Below are 17,150 nucleotides of genomic sequence, written 5' to 3' on the forward strand. Positions count from 1 at the left end.
TACATACGATGGAATATTATGCAGCTTTAAGACAGGATAAACTTATGAAGCATGTAATAACATGGATTGACCTAGAGAACATTATGCTGAGTGAGTCTAGCCAAAAAATAAGGACAAATACTGTATGGTCCCACTGATGTGAACCGACATTCGAGAATAAACTTGGAATATGTCATTTGTAACAGAGTCCAGCAGGAGTTAGAAACAGGGTAAGATAATGGGTAATTGGAGCTGAAGGGATACAGACTGTGCAACAGGACTAGATACAAAAACTCAACAATGCACAGCACAATAATACCTAATTGTAAAGTAATCATGTTTAACACTGAATGAAGTTGCATCTGAGCTATAGGTTTTTGTTTTGTTTTGTTTTGTTTTTTACTAATATTATTACTTTTATTTTTTTCTCTATATTAACATTCTATATCTTTTCTGTTGTGTTGCTAGTTCTTCTAACCGATGCAAATGTACTAAGAGACGATGATCATGCATCTATGTGATGATGTTAAGAATTACTGATTGCATATGTAGAATGGTATGATTTCTAAATGTTGGGTTAATTTGTTTTTTCCCGTTAATTAATAAAAAAATAAAAACAAAGCAGTACATTTCAAAGCACATCGCAACGATTACTTTTAGAGTAGATTTCAGAGTGTGGTATGCATTAGAATTTCACGATTTTAGGTTGAGTGGAAACTTCTTCCATGTGACCTCAACATTATCCCTTTCCTTCTCTGGGCTTAAGTTTCTTCACTTAGTAAATGCATGTAAGTATGAAATGCAGCATGCTTCAGTTCTGCTCGAGGCTCCACAGTCACAGATCAAGTAATATCTGTAGGGAAGCAAAGGGGACAGGCTATCTCTGAGGTCTCAGCCGCTAAGGGGCTTAAATGCCCCTCCTCCTCATGATCAGACCTGTGCTTGACTGGCCTGTCCCATCCCAGCCCTCCCTGCCTTGGTGTCCTAGGGGTAGTTACTCCTGCAGGAATTGCAGGACTAGACTCTTCAAGGTCTCAGAACCAAAGAAGCTCCCCTGGAATTAAAACAGTCCTAGGACCACAGATGATATCCCCTCCATGTGTACCACCCCAAGCCTGCTTGATGCTGCCTCCTCACTTGGCAGGTTGGAAGCCTCTTGGGGGCTTCAATGCCAACGGCGATTGATCACCTCCTGGCCATCCTGGAGAAGGAAAGAGGAAGTCAGTGCAGACCAGGGAGGTGGCATTCGATGAGCAGTGAGATGAACAAGACTAGGAAAGCACGGGGATCAGAGGTCAGGTGTCAAAGGGCCCTAGAAATTCCATGGGCAAGTCTACCATTAGGGTCTTCTCCAGGGCATCCTGGAAGCCCGTAGAGAATGTCTGTAGGCTTTGTTTGGCTTCCACATGGGTCTCTTCCAACGAGGTTCAGAAACAAAAATGTAACTTGGGAAAGACCTAAGGGAGGTCATGGGTGGCATCAGTGACAGATGAGTCAATGATAAAGGAATACACTTACCAGGCGTAGTAACTTGGGGAACAATTCCAGAATGGAGCTGTCAAAAATTAAGACCAAAGAGAGAAAAGAAAGTGAAAGCGTGGAGCTGCCCTGCCTTATGGAAGCAAGCGCACTTACACCTGAGACATAACCCCACATGCCCCACCTTCACTCCAGGTCCACTGCCTCTTCAAGGACCCTGGAACCTGCTATGGAGTGACAAAAGAGGGAGAGCACACACATACACTCTCTCTCTTACTCTTTCCCTTACTCTCCTTCTACTTCTCCCCTCCCTTTCCTTCCTCCTGGGCAGCTTCAGCATGGACTGCTCTGACTCCCATGTCAGGCCACAAGAAGTAGCATTTTGAGCCCAGGATCCAGGGGTTCCTTCCCCTCCCTGGCTCCCTCACCTGCTTCAAGTCATCAGAGAAGGCTCTGAAGGGAACAGGGAATGGGGAGAGAGGCCCCAACCTCACTAAGTGTCCAGCATTCAGCCAGGACTGGCCTTATACAAGACCAGGATATTACTCAGGGGTGATGGCCCAGGATGTTGGGGTAGGGAGATGAGTGGGACAAGGCTCAGGAAACAGGGAAGGAATGACACAGGCGAGGGATGAGGACAGCAAGGGAGTGTAGGTGTGGGAGGTAGATATGGAGGAGATATAGGAGAGTCAGTCAACACAAAGGAGAAAGGAAAAAATAGGAAAGGGAATGGAAAAGAGCTCTACTGTGGTGGTGTGGGCTAAGGAAAGTAAAGAGAGATAATGGAGAAATGGCTTCCCTGCTGCAGTCCTTGCCTTGTTCTGCTGCTGGGTGGTCCTGAGGCCCAAGGGAGGAACGGAAAACATACACTTGTTGGGCTGGGCCCAGCATTTGAGCTTTTGTCACCTGTGTGAGCTCTACCAGTATCAGCTGGGCATGGGAAAAGAGCAGCCCTAGGGGCAGGAGCTCTTCCCAGGAGTAAAAGGCCAGGGCCCCATACAGCATGGGATTGAGGGTCTCTGGTCACCTCCTATGGTCACCACATTTTCTCCTGATGTCCCCTGTGCCACCGGGCCTTAGTTGGTTCCTTGCCTGAGGAATCCCACCTGCCTTGGGCTACCCTGTGCTCCCGTGAAGGATGGGCAGAAGCCTGTGACACGGAGAGTGGGAGATGGACATGCCTCTCAGAGGGCTGTCCTCCTATCTTCTCCTCCACCTCTGCCCCTCTGCTTTCCTCACTCTGCCCCTGCCTCTGGTTGTCCTCTGCTTGCGGGCCGTGGCTCATCTCTGTTCCCCTGACTCAGGGAACCCAGGTTTCTCTCTAGGATGCCCCAGTCCTGGCATTGGGCCAGAGGACAGAGGAAGCAATGTAGTGGTAGCAGTCATTCTAGGGCTAGAGAAGGCTGGATGCAGAGAGACGGGAAACAGACCCCAGCCCCAGTGGGCCAGATAAGAAGGCAAGGAGATCTAAGCACAGCTGAGAGGCACACAGAGAGAAGTGGGGATGATATGTAGTCCTCTCATAGGATGAGGGCTAACACCTCCTGCAGGTGGGCACGTCAGGGTAGCTCAGGCTTCTAAAAGGGCAAAGTGCCCAAGGAGGAGTGATCATGGATAACACTGACCTCACGTAGGTGGATTGATTTGAGAAGTTGTTGCACAATGGGTTCCCTTCTAGCCACAGCTCTTTCAGATTCAGCCCTTTTATCTTGTCCAACTCCCACACTGATTTCAGCTGGGGGGAATCAGGGAAAAGAAAAACCAGTGAAAGAGAAATATCTGGACCCCTGCACCCCGAGCTCCCATCCTCACCCACAACTACTTCCATCTGTCTGTTGTCATCACCTAGATGAGCACTACCCCCACCCACACTCTAAATTTGATCAGACTCCCACTTCTCACTTCGTTTTTGGAGAGGTTCAGGATCTTGACTTTGGGGGCCTTCTGTATTATGTCAGATAAGCCAACCAGCTGGTACAGCTTGTTACCACGCAAATTCAAAGAGAACAGCTTTTGGGGAAGAAGAATTAGAGTGATAGTTATTATCTTGGGTTTTGGAGAAAAATATGCTCTCTATCTACTTATTTCACCCCTCCACCTAAATACAGGCTCTGGGCCTGAGGCATCACCTCAGGGAACTCCTCTCTGATGATCTTCAGGGTGGCAGCCATGCAGTTTCTTCTATTCAGGATCATGTCAATATCATGGCCCACCAAGTCTTCAGGAAGCCGAGAGAAGAGTATAAGAAGGTTGAGAGGGTCCCAGTTGGACTAGAGCCAGCCCCAACCCCGTTACAATTTACCATCCCTAAATTTGCCTCATAAGCAGTCCCCTATTCTGCCCTCTGCTGCCCTAAAATGACTACTGTCAGTCATACCTGGATCAAAGCGTAAGCTCTGGAGGTCAAGAGCTCCCCGGAAGACATCATATCGTTTGTACATGGTCAGCTGCAGAAACAGATACAACTCTGAGCTATGGGGAGTGATGGGGAAATTGGGAGGGGAGGCAAGAAGAGGTGGGTCTGGATATGGAATCACAACATTATCTTGAGTCTGCATTACCTTTAGCTGCTCCATTTGTTCTGGATTCAACTGATTCTGCACAGAGTGGGGAACAGAAGAGGGGTTGACAAAGATAGATATCTGCATAAAGAGAGGTAGGGTAAGCACTGGGAACTCTAATCCCAAAGAAGACAACCCAGTCCCTGGCCTGTACTCCCGCACCTCGGTTTGGCATGGTTAATATCTTCGACACAAACCTTTCGGTTCTGCTTATCACAAATCTTGAGGTTGACATCCTTCAATGCAGAGGCAGTGCTAGAGTCATGAACAAAGAATTTGGCCCGATTTTTCACGTAGTGAAACTGTAGGAAAAGGAGGCAACAGCAATAGTGTTGTAGGCATGATCCCACTTGCTCAGCAAGGCCCCCTTTATTCTCCCCTGTGCCCACTCATACAGTTTCACCACTCTTTCTTACATCGACTGGGGTGAAGGGGACACTGCAAAAACTCTGGATTGAGTCCAGTAGCCACGCCCTGTTATATTTTCTCCCATAAGGAACCTAGAGGTGAAAAGGAAGGATGGAAGACAGGAGTGACCACATGGAATTAAGGCTGAAGAATAGACCTTTTTCTAAAGAAATGACCATTGCCATGCGTGCTGATTTGAAACTGTCGTGTACCCCAAAAGCCATGTTCTTTAATCCTCATTCAATATTGTTGAGTGGGAACTTTTTTACTGTTTCCACGGAGATGTGATCCACCAATTGTGGGTGCTAACTTTTGATTAGATGGTTTCCGTGGAGATGTGTCTTTACCCGTTCAAGGTGGAATTGCTTACTGGAGCCCTTTAAGACAGAATCATTTTGGAAAAAGCTTTAGAGCCCACAGAGCCCACATCGCCAGGGACATTTGGAGACGCAGAAGGAAAATGCCTCCAGGGAAGCGTTATGAAATGAGAAGAGAGAGCTAGCAGACATCATCATGTGCCTTTTCAGCTGAGAGAGAAATCCTGAGCATCATCAGCCCTTTCTTTGGAGTTAAGGTATTTTTATCTGGATTCCTTAGTTTAGACATTTCTGTAGCATTGGAACTGTAAATTTGCAACTTAATAAGTTTCCTTTTTAAAAGCTGTTCCATTTCTGGTATATTGCATTCCATCAATTTACAAACTAAAACACCATGATTTCTTTTTTTGCGTGCCATAAGTAGATTTTCTAAATCCCCTTTCTGTCCATTCAAACGCTCTAATGCAATTAATCAAGTTAAGGTGTTAGACGTGATCTTCCTTTTTAAAGATTTTTGGAGAGCCTATCTAATGCAGATCCTGCCTGCCCTTCTCACCAAGGACTCTAGAGATTCACCACACCTCCCCTTCCCATACACACAGCTACAGCAAAACTGAGGCATCTGGTGGGAACTCGCTCCAATTTCTTGGCAATAATTTCCAACTTTGCCTTGAGCCAACCTCCCCCAGCCATCCTGCAGCCAGCCTTTTCCATTTACACTGCTTCTCTGAACCTGCCTTTAGATGATCAAGGATGTTAACTCCTAGCCATAAAACAGACAGATTGCAAAACCCACCTGTTCCCCAGAAAAGCACCTCGTGTCTCTACATAGACCAACATAACTTCCCCTGATCTGTATCTCCTGTACATTCCATACTTTTCACCAGGATACTCACTGTGACCTTGAACCATCTTCCTGGGGTTCCATCCCGCCTTTTCTCCTCCACTGCTCTCTCTAAAGGATATCTCTCTTTCCACATGTCTATATCAGTACGGACGTGGCACTGATAATGCCATTGGCCACTCTTAGGGTAGGATTGCTTCGCACGGGGATTACTATGAGGAAGCAGATGGAAGGAAGGGGTCTAAGAGTGCTAAAAACATCTTCTCCACTCCCTTGCCCCACTGATACCAGGCTACAATAAAGTTCGCACAACCAGTAATCTTGTCCTAGCATTCCTCACTCTGCTGGGTTGCAGAAGAGAAAAATTATATAGTTAACTACAGGGGTATTTATTCCACTGACTAGTACATGCCAGCCATACTGACAGGTTACTTACTATCTTATTCCGGGTCCCATATAGGGACCACTCATTGCTGTATCTCCTTCTTCTTCCTGGTAGGATGAACGATAAATGGCAGAACTGCCTCGTTCATACCAATTTCTATACCTCCTTCGGGAAATACCCCAGCATCTTGCTCTTCTTTGAAAGGGGGCACGGCTCTCATTGTACTCTGAAATGAGGAAGAACAGAATAAAATAAATAAAACTCAAACCAAAGCAAGGTAGAAAACACATCAGTAATCTGAATAATAGACCAATGCCTTGCAATTAATGAAGAAATATCCCTGATTTTTATATTCTGCAAGACAGATAACACAGTGCATAAAATTTGGGAGACTCTGCCTTTGTTCTGCATCCGGGGGCATGAGAGGTGGGGAGCATTTAGAGCAGAAGGTGAGGATAGGGGGAAGGGTTTGGGCAGAGGGTCCAGCTTGGGATGTTAGCCTTTTCTATGCTGTTTTCAGGCTGAGTGATCGGGACAAACTGCTTAATATTTGTAACCCTCACTTCGCTCCTGTACTCTAGGTGGATAATACAATCTACCCTGAATGTGTGGTGTTATGTTGCAAGGGTTAAAGTTGACTTCTCCATATGAATGGAGAATAAGAGAAATGAACGATAAGTCTGAAGAAAATAACCAGAATTAAGCCTGGCAAGAAAAAGTGGAGAATACTGAAAAGAAAGGTTAAAGAAGATACAGTGAATAATATTTAAAATTAATATATGCTTAATTGGAGTCCCAGAGTGGAGAGAACAGTGCAGAAGCAGTGAAGAGATCATGACTGAGAAGTTTCCAAAAGTGACAAAATACATCAAGTCACGATTCATGAAGCACGATGTATGCCAAGCCTGGAAGGGTATGAGTAAAATCAAACCTAGGCCTCTCTTAGTAATACTGTGGAAAACCAAAGAAAGAGAAAAAAAAATATTCAAAGCTGACAGGAAAAAAAGAGAGATTACCCTTAAAGGAGGAACAAACTGGCCTATTTTAGAAGACACAATGGTAGCTTGAAGTGAAATTATGTCTTCAAACTGCAAAAGAAAAGTAACTGTCAGCCTAGAATTCCAAATCTAGAAAGAAGTTATCTTTTAAATTTGGAAGACATAGAAATGCTAATGTTACAAACTTCAGGCAAATTTGTTATTAAAAGACTCAAATAGAATACTAATAGTTCTTCTTCAGGTAGAATAAATACAATCCTAAGTGGAACCACATAGATGCAGGAAAGGAAGTACAGTGACACTGGCAAATATGTAGGCAAAACTAAATGAGTTTTGACTGTATAATAGAATTGCAATAATTTCTGCAGGGATTTAATATATATATATATATATATATATATAATTAAAATGCATGACAACAAGTCAAATGGATTCAGTCTGTTTGAAAGTTCCTGCACTGTATGTAGACATGTAAAAGAACTAATGTACACTAGACTGATAAGGCAAAGATGTTGCAATTATAACAGTAAACACTACATGTATGGTCAAAGGAGGTTTAACTACCTAACCAAAAAAATTTTAAGAGTAAACACTACATGTATGGTCAAAGGAGGTTTAACTACCTAACCAAACGAGATAAAAACTGAATACTTAGAAATATTAATCATTTCGAAGGAAAAGAAAAGAAAAAGAACTTGGAACAGGTAAAAATAAGGTAAAACAAACAGCGATATGTATATTTAAACCAAATTATATCTGTAACTACTTCAAATGTAAAACAGACTAAATATTCCAAAGAGAAAGGTAGACGTTATCAGGCTAGATGAAAAGCAATCAATCATACACTCTTAAAGAAACACATGTAAAATTCAGCAATATAGAAAATTTGAAAATTGCAATCCCTTCCTGGTTCACTGTGCCCCAAGAGAGGAAGTCCAGTTGCTGAGCTGAAGAGAAAGCTACATATGAGAGTGTGAACGTTTGGATTGAGGGAAGTGTAAGCCAAGTAGAGTGATACAGATCAAGTGTCAAGTAAAGAATTATAATATTTTTATTTTTTATAGAACAGTACTATGTGAACATTTTTCTGAAAAGGTAAATATAAATGAACGCTTTTCATTTGTTATTAAAATTAAATTTGTTATTAAAAGACTCAAATAGAATACTAAAAGTTCTTCTTCAGGTAGAATAAATACAATTCTAAGTGAAACCACATAGATGCAGGAAAGGAAGTACAGTGACACTGGCAAATATGTAGGCAAAACTAAATGAGTATTGACTGTATAATACAATTGCAGTAATTTCCTCAGGGATTTAAAATATACATACATATATATATAATTAAAATGCATGACAATAAGTCAACTGGATTCAGTCTCTTTGAAAGTCTCTGCACTGTATGAAGACATGTAAAAGAACTAATGTACACTAGACTGTGATAAGGCAAAGATGTAATTTTAAGAGTAAACACTACATGTATGGTCAAAGGAGGTTTAACTACCTAACCCAATGAGATAAAAACTGAATACTTAGAAATATTAATCATTTCGAAGGAAAAGAAAAGAAAAAGAACTTGGAACAGGCAAAAATAAGGTAAAACAAACAGCGATATGTATATTTAAACCAAATTATATCTGCAACTACTTCAAATGTAAAACAGACTAAATATTCCAAATAGAAAGGTAGACGTTATCAGACTAGATGAAAAACATTCAATCATACACTTTTAAAGAAACACATGTAAAATTCAGCAATATAGAAAATTTGAAAATAAAAAAATGGCAAAAAACATGTCCTTTCAACACTAAACGACTGAAAGCTGGTATAACCATATTAAGGATAGAAAAAGTATACTTTAAAGAAAAACATTACCACAAGAAAAGAGGGAGATTTCATGATGGTTCAATTCAAAAAGAGAATATTAATAAAACAATTTAAAATTTGTGTGGACCTCTTATCATAGAGCAGAAATATACACAGTGAAAACTGCCAGAATATATGGAGAAATAGACAAATCCACAGTGACAGTGGGACATGTTAACATACCTCACTGACTGACAGATAAATAGGCAGACAAAAAGCAATTAAATGGAGATTATTTATGTAAACAAAATTTACTTTACTGACATAGAACACTTTAAGTTACACGGAACATTCCACAATACATCATACATTGGCCATAAAGCAAGCCTCCCAAAGTTTCTACAGGGGCAATTCAATCTACCTTGAATGGTTGGAACAAGGGAATTACCGAGTAATGGTGGGTTCCCCGCCCCTCCCCCACTTCTAGCATGAATCCCCAAAACCTTAATTTCCAACACCCTCCACCCCAGGTGGCCCTCCAGTCACCCAAACCTTGAACCTGAGAGGATCATACAACAGGTCTTTCCCCTCAACCAGAGGGACAATTTCACCTCAGCCGTGACCACAGCCACAGGAGAGTAGAAAAGTGAGCCTGTGCCCTCACACCCACCCCAACTAAACGGGGTCCCCTGGGTGTCCGTTGAGGTGGGTGGGGGAGGGGCCCAGAACCCCTGCATGTGGAGGCTGAGACGGAGCCCCTGGCACTATCAACTCACCCATGGTGTGGCCTGTGGACAGAAAATTGTCACCACTGTCTTCACAGAGTGTTCGTGGGGGGAGTCTGCAGGATCGGGAGATCGGGGTTTACGATAGCTCGAGAGAGGCTGAAGAGAAAAGTTAGCGCAAGCTCCAAACCACCTTGTCACCGCCACAAGATGGAGTCCTCACAGGAAGTCCCTGTCCTGAGGGCACGGGGAGGGGGGGGCTGGGGGCGACAACTTCCTGTTCTTACTGCCCCCTAAGATTTGCTACCAGCCTAACAACCAGGGAGCTGTTTCCAAAGGAGCCATCCCTGCAGATGTGCTTAACTAGTCAGGGAGGCTTTAGTTCAATCTCCGTTCGGCATTACATCGTGTTCCTTCATTCTGCAAATACAGAGAACTCTGAGGACCTGTTGTAGGTTTAGACCCTGCATTTGCTGTGTTGTATATCTTCTTTTAGGTATTTCTCACACGGGGGCTATGACTGCAAAATCACCAGGTCCTTTCTGAGTTTGCTCAAGCTCTGTGAGATGCGGAAGCTTGTCTAAGGGGTAATTTAGAGACTAGGTGGAGATTCACAGACCAGAATTGAGCTTTATCGAATGGACACGCTCCTGCCATGCATAGTTTTCATAAAATATCGCTGCAATATACAGAATTTTCTTAAGGAAAGGCAAAGTTTTGGAAAGATCTGAAAAGAGCTAAGTGACAGGATATAACAATAAGCCCATCCAAGAGAGGGCACTGTAGGAGCAGACCTGGAATGTGTAAAGGAAATAGCAAATAGAGTATGACAGGTCACTGGAATGAGAGTAGAAAAAAATATATATATGCTTTTTCCTTTTAAGGAAAATATAGCTAAATAGACCACAGCGCCCATGTGGCAGGAAGTGGAACTGCAGCTCTAAAAGTCTTAAGCAAGGGGACTTTGCGAGAGATTAACGGAAGGGGAGGGGCCTTAGCTCCAATGCATTAGCCAGAAGTTTCTGGAATTTTCCATCCTCAGGCATCAATCCCTTCCTGGGTCACTGTGCCCCAAGAGAGGAAGTCCAGTTGCTGAGCTGAAGAGAAAGCTACGTATGAGAGTGTGAACGTTTGGAGTGAGGGAAGTATAAGACAGGTAGAGTGATACAGATCAAGTGTCAAGGAAAGAATTGTAATATTTTTATTTTTTATAGAACAGTACTATGTGAACATTTTTCTGAAAAGGTAAATATAAATGAACGCTTTTCATCAATTGATTATTAGATTTTTTAAGCATATCAACAAATTTACCTAATTACAGAATATTAATCACTAAAAATGTATATTTAGAAAATGAAATCAGGTTCCATCTACATGAACCCCTCACACGGACCTATAGCTATCCATACAAATAGACAGGTGCACATTTTCCAGATGTGTTTCTCGTTAGATAATGTGTTTACCTACCGTAGACATTTATTTTTTGAATTTGCAGTCACATAAATTGGCATTATCATTTATGACTTTTTACAGATTTTCATTTCTTCAACTCATGTAGTTTGGCATCTGTCCAGATATATATTGGAGAAGCATTTTGTTTCTTAGGTGATTTGTTCATATCTCTTATCCATCTTTACTAATTAGCCAAAGTTCTTTATGTTCATGCATATTAGCACAAATCCTGTAACACTGTTTGAAAATATTTACTCTTGAGTTGCACAGTTTTAATTTTTTTCTCTTGACTGTCGAGAAATTGGTTTTAAATTTTCATTGATATTCTGAATTAAAAATCATACAGCTCATGACAGAAAAGAATTGAGTAATCACAGGGTTCCATTAAATACCAGACCACTGAGGATTCCAGTATTCAGATCTTTAAGGCTTTGGGACACAGTGGAAAAAGCTTTAGACCTAATTCTACATTTGTGATTAGTGGCGATAATAATTGAATACTTGTTTCAGTTAAGGGAGATACCATGTGAAGTGCCTCTGACTTAAAGCAATTCTGATTAATTCCCTTCCTTTATGGAGGTCACCTTTCTGTACTTCCTGCCTGGGCACCACGCACTACCTCCAGGGCAGGCCAGTCAATGTGGCCCTACTTTTAGGACTCTGGGCCTCAAGGGCAGGCTTTTATACCCACCATCATCCTTACCACCAAGGTGAAGGTTAACCGAGTACCCTATGGGTCAGGAAAACTTAAAACTATATGTGTGACCCTAGTAAAACTTTATATGTGGTAGTTTGAAGGCTGTATGTACACCATAAAAGGTCATGTTATTTTAATCCATTCCTGTGAGTGTTCTGGGTGGGATTGTAACTGAGGAATTAAGAAATAACAAATAATTATGATTACTGAATCATTATATAAGTGTTTTTTCCTTCTATAACGTAGAGTAGGCAGACGTTAAAACCTGAAATTGATGAAACTTAACTACTCTCAGCCTTGTTTAGACTGCTGTAATGGTTATTCTAGCCTAGTCCCACCCTTGTTTATACTTACTCTTGTAGTGGTTGTTATAGTCTTGTTTCAGCCCGGTTTACAGTTACTGTTGCAATGGTTGTTCTAGCCTGGTCTCAACTTTGTGTATACTTATATTGTAATGGTAACAACTCCACCCCCTCCCCTGTTTGAATCCATAAAAACCCGGAACTCTTTGGGCACAGGGAGACAGATTTTGGGGCTCGTGGGCCATCTGTTCTCTTGCTTTACACATAACGTTAAATTCTTTCTCTCTTTGTAACACCCATGTCATAGATTGATTATGTGCATCAGGCAGAGAACCCACCTCATTTGTTTGGTATCCAATTGGTGGCCCCATAAAAGACAGAGACTCCTAAGAAGCAAGGAGTCTGAGTGCCAGAACTTCTGGACCCCAGCAGGACAGGTAAATGCGGTAATCTAGCCTTTTGTGGACCCTGCATTGTTTTAGTCTAGGGGCTCAGCAACCAGGATTTTATTTGCTTTACTGGCATTCCAGACCCTCAGCATCCTAAAAAGCTTCAAAGAGAGAAACGGTTTCCAGTCCCAAGTCTGGACATCTGACTGGGTAAGTAGATCATCAGGGTAAAAGTGGATTGGGAAGTTAGTACAGTGGTTCCAGTCCCATGAATCTGGACTTGAGGTCCTGGGTTCCACGTTCAGAACAATCCCCCCTACTCTGATCCCTACATCTTTCTGTTTTCTGCGTACCATTCTATACAGAGTTTGAGGCCCTGACCTGTATGAGGTGTCCATCTGTATGAGATTCAAGGCCCTGCCCTGAGTTGTTTGTTGAGTATATTCCTAGAAAATAAGTAATCCAACAATTAACTGGTATTTAATGAAATTAAGTATGCCCGTTTAACTGTTAACTGGCATATTACCTAGGTATAGTAGTGTTTAATGCTGTTTAATTCTTAATTTGCGTGTTCAGTCTAGTAATTAATTGGTGTGTTACTTAAATATATAGTAAGGGTTAAGCATCTGTTTAAATTTGTTGGTATGTTTCTGCATTTGTATTGTAAAAGTGTTTTAATTGGTTACTGCTTGTGGAAATTCTGTAAAATGGGTAATTCTAAATCTAATAGCATTCCTAAACAGAGCGCTTTGGGCTGTTTTTTGAAAAATTGGAAAGATTTTAATTATAAGCCTCTAAAAAAACAAATAATAGTTTATTTGTATAACACAACCTGGACTCATCATGATTTAGATTTAGGAGAGAAGTGGCCTGAGAATGGTTGTATGGAAAAGAACACTGTATTAAAGTTATTCTGGAAAAGAACAGAAATGGGATGATATGATGTATGTTTAATACTATCTCTCTCCCAGCGATGTATGTTGATGAAAAACGTAAAATTTTTGCCTGTAAATATTTGTGGGGAAAGGAAATATGCCCTCACTATTCAAATCTAGAGGATCCAATAGACCCTTTATTAACATTGGCTCCACCTCTGTCCTACAACCAAGGGGCCAATAGATCGGGAAAGGAGGAAGCTTTCTTACCCCTTATCCTGATACTGGACAGAAGCACTGGGTTCTCTGCCCAATATGCGTAATAACCAATCAATGAGAGTGGAGATTCATAGAGAGAAACAGTTTAATGTTACGTGCAAAGCAGGAAAGCACATAAAATAAATCTATCTCCTCGAGTTTAAGAAGTTCAGGGTTTTTATGGATTCAAACAAGGGGGTGGGTGGAGTTGTTACCATTACAATAGTAAGTATACACAAGGCTGATACCAGGCTAGAGTGATCATTATAATAGAAAGTATAAACAAGGGTGAGACCAATTGAGCTTCAGTAATTTCAGGTATTAACTTCTGCCTACTCTACAACAGAGAAAGAAAACCATCTATATATGGTTCAGTAATCAGAATCGTTTACTAATTCTTCATTTCTCGGTTAAAATTTTCTTCAGTATCCCTCTTTATCAGAGGTCAAAGACTCCGAGGTAGAAAAGGTCTCCCCCTCCCATACCTGCCAGTGTACTCAATTTGGCCAAGGCTGTTCTCTAAAACCAGCAGCAGAGCCACCTGCAAAACCTCTACCCCTCCAGCAAGTGCCTATAGCAGTAAATGGACAGGGAGGCCTGAGAGGATTTGTATATGTGCATACCCCATTCTCAACGTGAGATTTAGATGAAGTTCAAAAATAATACTCTATAGACAAGGCTCTAAGAAAATAGAAAGTCCAGTTCAATCTATAGCTCAAATTGGAACTGATATTCAAGCATATCTTTTCTAGTTTGCTAGCTGCCAGAATGTGGTACACCAGAAATGGAACAGCTTTCAAAAAGGGGACTTTATGAAATTACCAGTTTAAGTTCTAAGGCCATGAAAATGTTCCAATTAAAGCCAGTCTATAAAAATGTGCGAATTAAGGCACCAACAGGCGGTTATCTCACTCAAGAAAAGTCGATGAAGTTCAGGGTTCTCTCTCAACTAGAAAGGCACATGGCGAACATGGCGGTATCTGCTAGCTTTCTCTCCAGGCCTCTTGTTTCATGACGCTCCTCCAGGGGCGTTTTCCTTCTTCATCTTCAAAACTCCCTTAGTGTGGGGGCTGTTGCAGTTCTCATGGCTCTGGTGCTGTCAAGCATTTTCCAGAGTGTTTCCTCTTTTAATGGATTCCAGTAAACGAATCAAGATCCACCTGGAATGGTGGAGTCACATCTCCCTCTAATCAAAGGTTAATAGCCACAATTGTGCGTGCCACATTTCCATGGAGATAATCTAATCAATTTTCCAACCTAGGGTACTGAATAGGGATTAAAAGAAACAGCTGCTTCCAGAAGATGGATCAGTATTAAAACAGGGCTTTTCTAGGGTACATAATCCTTTCAAATCACAGGCACAATATCAGAAAAGGATGAAAAAGTGGCGTTCAAGTTGGTGAGGTTTATATTTCTATGTTTCTGGGTTTTTTTGTGTTTGTGTAACTTTCTATATGTGACTGGTGTCTTGTTGGTGTAATGCATATTTTCCTATATCCAGATGGTGATACCAATTGGCAAACAAAAATTCTTTAAAGAGTTCTATTCAAATTGCTTAAGGATAAACTATATATATATATATATATATATATATATATATATATATGTATGTATGTATTAGTACTCCTGGAGTCCCAAAAAGAAGAATCGGAAGAATCCTCTGGGCACCAAGATTCAAAGCCTTAGTACCGTAATTACTGTAAACAAACCTAAAAATTGGAAATAAACGAACCTCTGAAATTTCATGAAGGTGGCAGAGAGCTGCTTTAGGAAAAGGCAAAGACTTTCCCAATTTTCCAGGTCACAGCTTTAGGCAAAATAATCTAATAATTGGAAACAATTAAAAGGGCAAAATACAACACCCAACCAGGACCATTCCAGCCAATCCTAAAGAACACCTAGGGCAATATAAAAGACTCCACAAGGGTTCCATGCACTAGAGTAACTTTCCAGAAACCTACAACCTCCATATGGGTCCCTAGTCCACATAAGTCCTGAAACGTAGCCCAGCCTCTCCAGAACATTAAATAGCATCATCTCCCTACCCCATATTAGTGACAGACCCCTCCAATATCAAAACTTTAGAATTGCCATAGCCCAACAACCCTAAAGAGAGGTATGGAAAGACCAAAGGTGATGGTGGAGTTATATATAGAAGATAGGATTTAACAAATGAGTATGAATGCCGAATCATTAAATGGATAGATATCTCTTCTCATCTCCAGTATTTTAGAGCAGTTAGAAATAAAAACCTAAAATTGTGAAATTGTAACCATGTCAAAGTCTGAAATATGTTCTACAACTAATTGTGGTGCTGTGCTTGGAAATGTGTAGCTTTTTTTTGTATACATGTTATTTTTCACAAAAAAAGAAAGAAAAAAGTCTACTGTGATTAAAAAAATAATTTAAGCCCTCTAGCCTCCTATATTCTGGAGCAGCTAGAAGGAATAATATGACAAACTCTGGGATCTATCCTCTAGCCACTTGCTGAAGAGTGCTTTGAAAACTACTGCTTTTTTATTTCTTTGCTTTGCATACATGTTATACTCTACGACAAAAAATGGTAAAAAAAAAAAAAAAGGGCAAAAATCTCTCAACAACGCTAAGGCCTTCTTAGGGATCTTAAATACTACTACCCTCATTTAAAACTTTGAAAACCAGGCTTCATTCTTCCTATCTTACCTATCCTTTCCTCCAGGGCCTAATCAGCTAAGGCAGCTATGGGGTAAGGGTTGGTTGCAGAAAGATGGGGGAGGGTGGGCTTGGTTTAGAATTTTTTCTCCTGGGCCTGGAGATTTGAAATGGTAGGCGTAAAGGACATACTGTGGAATAGGCCAAGTTTGTTCTGCGAGAATTCCGCAATTAAATTTTTTTCCAATAATATTTTTGCAAGGATAACCATAGTAAACAAATCGTTATTAAAATATAAGTATCTTTGGGCTAAAGGTAATTGAATAAGATCTAATTGCCAAATATCAGTAAGTAAGAGGAAATGTCCTTCAGAGCTACCAGGGAGTTTTTCTGGATTTATGCTTGGGTCAAATTAAACAATTGTTATAAGATTTCCAGAGTTTGATGCTTTTGAGGTTGTTCATAATTTTAGATTAGGAAACTGTTCTAGTTTGCTAGCAGCCGGAATGCAATATACCAGAAACGGAATGGCTTTTAAAAGGGGTGATTTAATGAGTTGCTAGTTTACAGTTCTAAGGCCAAGAAAATGTCCCAATTACAAGAAGTCTATAGTAATGTCCAATCAAAGGCATCCAGGTAAAGATACCTTGGTTCAAGAAAGCCGATGAAGTTCAGGTTTTCTCTCTCAAGTCAGATGGCACATGGCAAGCACAGTCAGGGCTTCTCTCTCAGCTGGAAGGGCACATGGCAAATACGGCATCATCTGCTAGCTTTCTCTCCCGGCCCCCCACTTCATGAAGCTCCCCGCGAGGCATCTTCCCTCCCCATCTCCAAAGGTCACTGGCTGGTGGACTCTCTGCTTCGTGGTGCTGCAGCATTCTCTGCCCTCTCTGAGTCTCTCATTCTCCAAAATGTTTCCTCTTCTATAGGACTCCAGCAAACCAATCAAGACCCACCCAAATGGGTGGAGACATGACGTCCCCCAATCCGGTTCATCAACCACTCCCGACCAAACCACACCATCGAGGGAGATGATCCAATCACAGC

The 17,150-nt window shown here is 41.4% G+C and overlaps 1 protein-coding gene and 1 long non-coding RNA gene across 2 annotated transcripts; one reads left to right on the plus strand and one right to left on the minus strand.

The window, feature by feature from the left end:
* Window positions 1-420: 420 nt before the first annotated feature.
* LOC143670257 (nuclear RNA export factor 2-like) lies at window positions 421-9,716 on the minus strand. Its single transcript, XM_077144937.1, has 13 exons — window positions 9,551-9,716; window positions 6,025-6,199; window positions 5,641-5,800; window positions 4,436-4,519; window positions 4,217-4,321; window positions 4,020-4,100; window positions 3,836-3,905; window positions 3,588-3,676; window positions 3,361-3,468; window positions 3,084-3,193; window positions 1,498-1,534; window positions 1,117-1,180; window positions 421-832 (listed from the first exon to the last, which is right to left on the minus strand). Exons 1-12 carry the CDS (start codon window positions 9,552-9,554, stop codon window positions 1,145-1,147), a joined length of 1,059 nt encoding a protein of 352 aa, XP_077001052.1. The 5' UTR covers window positions 9,555-9,716; the 3' UTR covers window positions 421-832; window positions 1,117-1,144.
* Window positions 9,717-10,665: 949 nt separating this feature from the next.
* On the plus strand, window positions 10,666-12,536 carry LOC143671581 (uncharacterized). Its single transcript, XR_013169605.1, has 3 exons — window positions 10,666-10,744; window positions 12,258-12,387; window positions 12,481-12,536. It is a non-coding gene; the product is annotated as an uncharacterized LOC143671581 (long non-coding RNA).
* The last annotated feature ends 4,614 nt before the right edge of the window (window positions 12,537-17,150 follow it).

Source organism: Tamandua tetradactyla, chromosome X (assembly GCF_023851605.1).
Source record: "Tamandua tetradactyla isolate mTamTet1 chromosome X, mTamTet1.pri, whole genome shotgun sequence".
NCBI lineage: Eukaryota > Metazoa > Chordata > Mammalia > Pilosa > Myrmecophagidae > Tamandua > Tamandua tetradactyla.

What these genes read in the sequence shown, in the direction of transcription:
- LOC143670257 (XM_077144937.1), bottom strand. An exon ending in GAAGATGGTTCAAGGTCACA is followed by an intron (nt 4,520 to 5,640) that starts GTGAGTATCCTG and finishes TTTCACCTCTAG; the next exon opens with GTTCCTTATGGGAGAAAATA. An exon ending in AACAAATGGAGCAGCTAAAG is followed by an intron (nt 3,906 to 4,019) that starts GTAATGCAGACT and finishes CTGTTTCTGCAG; the next exon opens with CTGACCATGTACAAACGATA.